Source organism: Rhinoderma darwinii, chromosome 3 (assembly GCF_050947455.1).
Source record: "Rhinoderma darwinii isolate aRhiDar2 chromosome 3, aRhiDar2.hap1, whole genome shotgun sequence".
Classification (NCBI taxonomy): Eukaryota; Metazoa; Chordata; class Amphibia; order Anura; family Rhinodermatidae; genus Rhinoderma; species Rhinoderma darwinii.
This window is the reverse complement of record NC_134689.1, coordinates 417,366,668-417,375,898: the sequence shown is the minus strand read 5'-3', so window position 1 is coordinate 417,375,898 and position 9,231 is coordinate 417,366,668. Positions and strand designations below refer to the sequence as shown.

The 9,231-nt window shown below is 38.6% G+C and overlaps 1 protein-coding gene across 1 annotated transcript; it reads left to right on the top strand.

Annotated features, from left to right (window-relative positions):
• On the top strand, nt 1–8,983 carry LOC142750578 (extracellular calcium-sensing receptor-like). Its single transcript, XM_075859574.1, has 6 exons — nt 1–194; nt 2,567–2,858; nt 3,411–4,241; nt 5,276–5,512; nt 6,833–6,953; nt 8,064–8,983. Exons 1-6 carry the CDS (start codon nt 1–3, stop codon nt 8,981–8,983), a joined length of 2,595 nt encoding a protein of 864 aa, XP_075715689.1.
• Nucleotides 8,984–9,231: the final 248 nt, after the last annotated feature.

The following is a 9,231-nucleotide window of genomic DNA, read 5'->3' as shown; positions in this document are numbered from 1 at the left end:
ATGAATCTTCTACTGCACTTCATGTCAGTTATGTGGTCTATGGGTCAGATGTGTGGATTGCCACCTGTGACAGACCTGGAGGGGATTCGACAACCTGGAGATATCATGATAGGAGTATTACTTCCTATAAACAGTGAAAAGATCTACCAGAAATTCACATTTAATGTGCGACCACCCAAGATTTTGTGTAGATTGTAAGTAGGTCCTATGCAATGACACTACTGGTAGAGAACTATTATATTTGGCATTGCAATGTACTATACTCTCCTCCAAATCTATGAAGATAAATGTCAAGGCCTGTAAACCCGTCCATAAAGAACAAAAGGTCTACCCAGGTACCCCAGGTGCCATCAGTGGAATTCCTGTTCCAATTCTTGTCACCATATACTCTGCCATACGGTTTCTCCAATATTTTATCCTACATTCTTATTACCATTATCGCTGGCCATAAAAAAATTGCTCAAGGTGGGCAGTGTGGTCTCTTATTGCTAAAATGATCAATCCTTTTCATGTAAGAAAAATATCTGATTCCTTCATCAATTAGGTTACAATCTCTCCAGCTTTTCCACTATTTAATGCTCAAGGATGTACCCCATATTCGAGGTGTAGCCTTAGTGATTTATTTAGTGATATTTCATACTTGAGTCATAGTTTTTTTATAGATCTTGTCATACAAACTAAGATTATATTTGCTTTTGCAGCAGCTGATTGACATTGAATGATGTTGTTTAGATTGCTGCTAAACACTATACCCAAATCTTTGCAATGTACTATACTCTCCTCCAAATCTATGAAGATAAATGTCAAGGCCTGCAAACCCGTCCATAAAGAACAAAAGGTCTACCCAGGTACCCCAGGTGCCATCAGTGGAATTCCTGTTCCAATTCTTGTCACCATATACACTGCCATGCAGTTTTTCCAATGTTCTTTCCTACATTTTTATTACCATTATCACTGGCCATATTTACTTAAGAGTTACCAAAACATTGCGCAAGGTGGGCAGTGTGGTCTCCTATTGCTAAAAATTTCAATCCTTTTTGTGTAAGAAAAATATCTGATTCCTTGATCAATTAGATATAAATTATTTAATACTCGAGTCATAGTTTTTTTTATAGATCTTGTTATAAAAATTAAGATTACATTTGCTTTCGCAGCAGCTGATTGGCATTGAATGATGTTGTTTAGATTGCTGACAACCACTATATCCAAATCTTTCTCATGTACTCCAACTATTCTCTTTTTCAAGCATATTAAAGCATAGATTTCCATTTATCAAAATTGTATTTTATTTATTGTACAATATCTATTTAAAGGGTCATCAAAACCACAAAAAAGGCCATACTCACTAGGTAGGTGGGTGGGTGAAAACCCGTTCCCATCAGGACGCAGACGGGTCAAAGAATGCTGCAGAAGGAGTGTGCATTAAATAGTGATAGCCCCTCCCACTAGTCTTGAGGGGAGTGGCGGACTAAGTGCTCAAAGGTGTGCGATAAATGTGTGTCAGTGAAGTGCTAGGGTGTGAATGGATGGTAAAAAATAAATATGTATGTATGAGAGTGTCAGAACTGTGTAATAATGTAATAAAAATAAATAAATAAATGTGATGAATAGGGGTCAGTGCTGTGAATAGTACATGGGGTGTCAGTACTATGTGTAATACGTGGAGGGATAATGTGCTGGTCGTCAGGCATGGCGTATCTTGCCGAATAACAGCCTATTTGTAACGCCGCTAGTGTTAGCTAAAGCGGGCTGCTCTGCATTCCAAACCAAACGCCAGCACATCATGCCCTCCCAGCATATAAGACCCGGCTGCGTCCTGAAAAAAGGTGTAGTATACGTAGTAAGAAATATCCATGAAACATGGGGTATTAGTTGTTATTTTGGCCAAAATACGCAAAGCTCGCAACCCAACGTCAAGGGTCCCCAGTGCCTTGCGAGTCCCTAACCAGAACTTTTCGTTCCTAATTTAAAAACACAAACAGAAAAAATGGGACATAAATATCATCAAAACCACAAAAAAGGCCATACTCACTAGGTAGGTGGGTGGCTGCAGCATTCTTTGACCCGTCTGCGTCCTGATGGGAACGGGTTTTCACCCACCCACCTACCTAGTGAGTATGGCCTTTTTTGTGGTTTTGATGATATTTATGTCCCATTTTTTCTGTTTGTATCTATTTAAAGGGGTAGTATCTATTCCACAAGACACCTGCATCCATTTAAATCATTGACTACCCATGTGATGCTTCATTACTACATGTCATAGTGATTTTCACAAGAAAAAATTCCATCTAATGAGCTCCCAGCATTGGGGCCTGCATGCAAATGGTCTCCAAAAGATCCATAGTCTGAAAGAGGTATTTACTGTTACCCAATAATTCCTGGTACTGCACATTTTATTTTAGATCTGTTCTACTGGAAAATATTAATTAAGTAGACACGTGTAGCAGCATTTGTACCTCAGAACATTCAATTGCATTATTTCAAAATGTAGTAAAATAAAAAAAAATATTTTTTTAAGTAATAAAAATCAATACAAAATGTAAAACATCTTTTCTCTGTCTGGAAGGTTACATCTAGAAATGTATCACCAGCTTCAAACTTTGCTGTTTACCATTGAGGAAGTCAATAGAGATCCCAATATTCTGTCAAACATTTCATTAGGATTCCAGATGTATGACACCTGCAGTATACCTCACTACGAATTACAAGGAGCTTTACAGTTCCTGACTGACTCTAGTAAAACTATCACCGACAACCATTGTACTTCTAGGCCATTGTTCTCCGCTGTTATTGGTTCTATAGTTTCTGCAAACTCAATCATCTTGGCTAATGTTTTGGGAACCTTCAGATATCCACAGGTAAGAAATGAACATCTCACTATTACATAGTTACGTCCCAAGGATTATATAAAACACCTGTCCGTCAACATTAATCATGGGGGAACATGGTAGAGAAAACCCTTATGAATTGTGGATAAATTTACCTTAATGGATAACAATGTCCTTCATACTTTCTAGTGGTGAACAAAATATAGAAAAATCGGAAAAATATGTTGTCAAAATTCTGTAAACTGTGCAGTTTTTTGTTGTTGTTTTTTTAGGTAGGCCAGCCATTTTGAAGTCGCCACACTAGTTACATTTATCGAAAATGTTCCTCAAAGTTCAATGTATGGAGTAGTCAAAGCAGATTTGTAGCTTAGGGTCTCTGGCAGTGCATGTACAATGGTTAATAGGAAGGACGGAGCTCCAACCGGCCTTGGCCAGATGCAGGGCTAGGGCAGAAAACTGAATATTTGTCCTGGGTGGTGAAAGGGAACTTAGCTACAGCTCTGAAAGTTATAAAATCAGCAAAAAACTTTTTGCCATATAGGTTGATAAAACATTTCTGACAGAATGTTTATTTCTTTTCAGATCAGTCCATTTTCAAGTCTTTCTCTCCTAAGTAATAGGAAACTATTTCCATCCTTCTTCAGGACTGTTCCAATTGACATGTTTCAGTCTATAGGACTGGCTCAGCTGATACTCAGCTTTGGCTGGACCTGGATTGGTCTTGTGGCTCTTGACAATGATTATGGCTTTCAGGGAATTCAGCCAATAAAGAAAGCAATAGTTGAGGCTGGAGCATGTGTGGCCTTCATGGAATATATTCGCCTTGGTCAACTGGATCTCAATGCCCCACATATAGTGAAGGTTATAAAAGAGTCCACAGCTAAGGTTGTAGTTGTGTTTGCTTATGGCGTTGAATTAATTCCTATTTTTAATGAGATGGTGAAGCAGAATGTCAAGGGAAGGATCTTTATTGGGAATGCCGGTTGGTCTAGGTCTACTATATTATCAGTCACAAAATATGTTCAGGCTTTACTCGGCACCCTTGGTTTAGCTTATAATGATTATAATATCCCAGGATTAGATGGATTCCTGTCCAAGATCCATCCATCTACATCTACAAAAGAGGATTGGGCCACCATGTATTGGGAGAGAGTTTTCAATTGCCAATTTCTTCGTAATGTAAACTTTACTATTTCTTGGGCGAACCCAATAAAAAAATGCACAGGATCAGAAGATTTAGAAGATGTAAAAAATAAATCCAGTTATATTGCCACCTTAAAATCTGCTTATTTTATATATATGGCTGTTCTTGTCTTAGCCAAAGCTTTACAAGATCTGAAAAACTGCAAAATTGGCGAGGGACCATTTTCAAATGGGACCTGTGCGAACATTCGAGATGTCAAACCATGGCAGGTAATCTCGCTGTAAAAAGTCTTCATTGGTGGGATTTCTGTGCTATGATAGCTACTTCATTAAGTATTGGCTGGAGAAATATATGATTAATTAGTTGTATATTACTTGGTTGTATATTAGGTTTGTGAGCCGCATTCCTAGTCATGGTTTCCATTTCTTAAATAACATGTCCACAAGGCAATATTATAGGCAGGGCAAAAGGGTAAAGTGCAACTAGGCCTCTACTATAGCAGCCTCCAGCACCCTCTACCACCCCATCCATTTAGCTAGCATTATGCGACAGTGTATTAAGTTTATTTCATGATAATTTGTCCGTAACCATTGAGGTTTACTTATTTTAGACTATACCATTTTTCCCATAAGGTGTAAAGGATCTGCCAGACACAGCTTCTGTGTCGACGCCCGTGGTTAATCTGTCTGCATCTGTGACTAGGTCTGATAGAGTGACTCGATCTGCTACCACTCAAGCTGGTAGGCTGAGGAGTGGGAGAACCTATCACAGCCTAGCCAGACGGTTCTAGCTCCCGCCCTCGGTCTATTTATACCTTCATTTGCTTCTTGTCTTTGCCTGTGATTCTTTCTTGTTTCCAGGCTCTGCTGTTCCAGCTATTACTATTGACCTCTGCTTCATTTTGACCCTGGCTTTACTGACTATGCTCCTGCTCTGCGTTTGGTACCTCGTACACTCCTGGTTTGACTCGGCTCGTTCACTACTCTTGTTGCTCACGGTGTTGCCGTGGGCAACTGCCCCATTTCCCTTAGTTTCTGTTTACCCTTGTCTGTTTGTCTGTCATGCACTTACTGAGCGTAGGGACTGTCGCCCAGTTGTACGCTGTTGCCTAGGACGGGTCATGCAAGTAGGCAGGGACTGAGTTGCGGGTAGATTAGGGCACACCTGTCTGTCTCCCTACCCCTTCATTACATAAGGGCAATGGAAAACGGATAGAACAGAACCTAGAAGCCAATGGTAATAAAGCTTTCTTTATAAACATAATGATTAGACTACATTATTACCACTCTTCTTTTTTTTTCAGCTTACTTATTATATTAGGGGAGTCAGGCTCAAACTCAGCTTTGGACAAGACATATATTTTGGTAAGAATAGTGATCCACCTGCAGTCTACAGTATTGTGAACTGGCAACTCAATCAAGATGGGACCCTGACTCAAGTTAAGATTGGCAATTATAATATTACAGCATCTCCTGATCAAGTTCTCAGAATCAACTCAAGTCTGATAGTGTGGCCCAAGTCTACAGAAGGAGGTCAACAGGTGGGAAATTCCAAATTGTTGAAGAAAACATAGGTTAATGCCTTCAAATAAAAAATGTAGGAAATGTATGAATTAATAAAGGACATTCTGCTGGAGGACCTAGGACTATGACAAGAACCTCAAGTCTGGTCTAAAGCACTTAAGATATAAACACAAGTATGGAATATGTTGAAAACATTACTAAAGCTCAGCAGTCCATTTCTCAAATCTCCAACTTGGGAGAATGTTAATCCTAAACATAAATATGTCTTAATAGAATATTATTTTTGGAACCTTTACAATAAGTCAACTTTTTGCAGTAATTTAGATATTTTCAGACTTACCATCTAGCCATGGTTCATTAATTTGTCATCTTGGCATGAACAGATTATGAAAATAATATGTCTTTATTTCTAGTGCCTGTGCACTTTACAATTACACCATAGATGTAGTAGAGTAGATCAAAAGTTCCAATTTTTTGCCTGTCTGAATAATAAAGTCTCTTTATATTATTTGTATTTTTATGTTTTTATGTATATTTTTTGTTAACTAAGTGGGTAAATAGTGTAATCATTTTATAGTTATTATAGTTTATAGAATCATAAGAGCCTGAATGCCTAGTTTGACTCTCTGATGTTTTCTAGGACCTTATCCCACTTGGACACAGTACTAGAACACATCAGAGTGTCTGACAGAGCAATCAGGGGACTTGTGATTCCCGCCAAATTTATTCAAACCAAAACAAATTTCGGGGAAGGTTTGATTGAATCGGCCCTGAAACAAATTTCAGCAAGTTCGCTCATCTCTAGTTAAGTCTGTTTTTTAATACTCTAGCCAAGTGGCTTGTTGGTACCCCTACTGGCTCCCAGGGCACTTGCCCTGGTAGCCCTCAAAGCTATGACCCTTGTGCCCTTTCAGGCCCCGAACTTGCTTTCCTGATGGTATTGTGGCCTTTCAAGCTGAACATTAAGAAAAGAGCTAAGCAATATCAAAGATTTTTTTCGAATACATTCCCAATAGATACAAATATGTAAGAATCAACATATTATGTCTCAGTAGCAATGAGAATATTGTATTATCTAAAGTTTTCTTGAACGTTAAGGTCAGAAGAGCATGTGAAGTCCACCATGAATAAGTCCAGATAAATAAGGACCACTGTCATATGTTCAGACTATGCCAAAATAATTCTAGGCCAGTGCCCCCATAATCACAGTACCCTTATAAGAACAAACTCAATGTCCCATAAAATTGGACCCATTGTACCTTCGGTTATATATTGCAACCTCATAGTAACAATGTACACAAGATAATTCATCCAATGAAAATATTTATTATCCTCAGGTCCCTCGCTCAGTTTGTAGTAACAGTTGTTCCCCAGGATTCAGGAAAGCTGCCGTACAAGGAAAACCAACCTGTTGCTTTATGTGTGTTCCCTGTCTTCAAGGAGAGATCTCAAGTTCAGGTAACGCAGTGATATATCTGAATGAAATAAGGAAAAAGGGGTTAGAAACTTTTATAGTTTTAATGTGATTACCTCATTCCAGAAACTTCTGAACGCTACATATATTATATACTGTAGAGCTATGCCATCATTTAAAATGTATGAAAATGAATCCCTGCGTAACATGATTCAAGTCACCAGGGGTTGTCTGGGCACGGGGCAGTTTTTCATACAGATGACCTATTCACAGGATAGGTTACAAGTATACGATCGACACCTGGACCCCGTACCGATCAAGTGTATCCAGCTGCTTCCGGGCACCGGATGTTATGCCGGACACAGATGGCACCATACACTGCATAGCAGCCATGCTGAAGTACTGCAACTCTGCTCCTATTCACTTAAATAGGAGCAGAGCTGCAGCACGGCCGCTACATTGTGACCAAAGACATCTGCTTCCGACACAGACATCTGGTGCCCGTAGATAGCAGGAACAGCTGATCGGTGCTGGGTGCGGGAGAAAGAACCCTACCGATCATATACTGATGTCCTATCCTGTGGATGAATCAAATTATATATTTGTAAATTTGACTTGACTTAACTAAATTTCAAAAAAAGTTTACTGGGAAAAAAAACTAGAAATGTAATGGTAACACAATTGTTGACTCTATTGCTCTTTCAGGCTGGGTAATAGGATTGAATACAACAAGGTCAATGTCTACAAATACCTTGAAAGCTTAAAAAAAACATGTATTCCATAATAATGTTTCTGCTTTCTGATGGAACAAGTGAAAATAGTACCGTTTTAATTGAATGTGTTTGTCCCACTACGAAAACCGATAAACAAGTTAAGACAGCCCGATCTGTCGAATAGCCGATCTCAGATAGTTGGGCAATGATGCAATAAGTTCCTTCCCGACTCCAAATAGGGCAATCAGAATAACTCCCGGGATTAACGACAATCTTCAGTATCTAGTACCCATAACTGTTATATATAATACATAAAAAGTAATAAAATGTTTTGCATTCATATTTCGCATGGTATAAAATGTTTATGTAAAAATAATAATAATAATAATAATAATAATAATACTACAATATTTGACTATGTTATTTTGTTTTTTTTTACAGATTTGTTAAACTGCTTCAGGTGTCCATGGGACCAGTGGCCGAATCCAGAAAAATCCATGTGTCTTCCAAAATCCACTGAGTTCTTGTCTTATGAAGATGCATTAGGAGCTGCATTAGCTGCCACTAGCATTATATCCTCCATTATTCCTGTCCTTGTATTAAAACTTTTTGTCTATCATAAAAACACACCCATAGTAAAAGCCAGTAATTACTCTCTGAGTTGTCTTCTACTGATGTCCCTCAGCCTCTGCTTTTTTTGCTCTTTTGGATTTATTGGGTACCCAGATCATGGTAAATGTCTCCTACGTCAGGTGTCTTTCGGTCTTGTCTTCACTCTCTGTGTTGCATGTATTTTGGCCAAGACAATCATGGTTGTTTTGGCTTTTATGGCCACTAGACCAGGAAGGAGACTGAGAACGTGGATAACCCTAAGAGTCTCCTACATGATTATTTTTATTTGTTGTTTGTTGCAGTTCATCTTGTGTGTCACTTGGTTGTCCCTTACTCCCCCATTTCCACAATATAACACTGTGACTAAGCCTGAACTCATCATTATTGACTGCAATGAGGGATCAGCCATTGCCTTCTGGACCATGTTGAGTTATCCCTTTCTTCTGGCCAGCAGTAGTTTCATTGTGGCCTTCCTGGCTCGGAGACTTCCTGACAGCTTCAATGAAGCCCAATTTATCACATTCAGCATGTTGTCCTTCCTCAGTGTCTGGATATCTTATATCCCGGCCTCCCTTAGTACTCAGGGAAGATACACAGTGGCTATGGAGATCTTTGCTATCTTAGCATCTACTTGGGCTGTGATTATCTGTATGTTTCTTCCTAAATGTTTCTTTATATTGTTCAGACCAGATATGAATTCCAGGGATAACATGATAAGGAAAGCCAAAAATAATGATATCAAATTATAAAGTCAGTAAAGTTCTATAATAGCATTATTTTTTCTTTGAAATTATGGCATTTAATTATCATTATTTTGTTAATTCTTTCTCATTCTCATATATAATAAAGTGCTACATCTGAGTTTCCTCTGCCTAGTTTGTATTTTTCAGTTCTTTGTCCAGGCTGTTAGTTCTGCTAATTTCTGCAGACATTATAATAGGAGATATCTAGGACCTTCCTGTCAGGACCTTCCTCCTCAATGACATTTCCCTGCAGT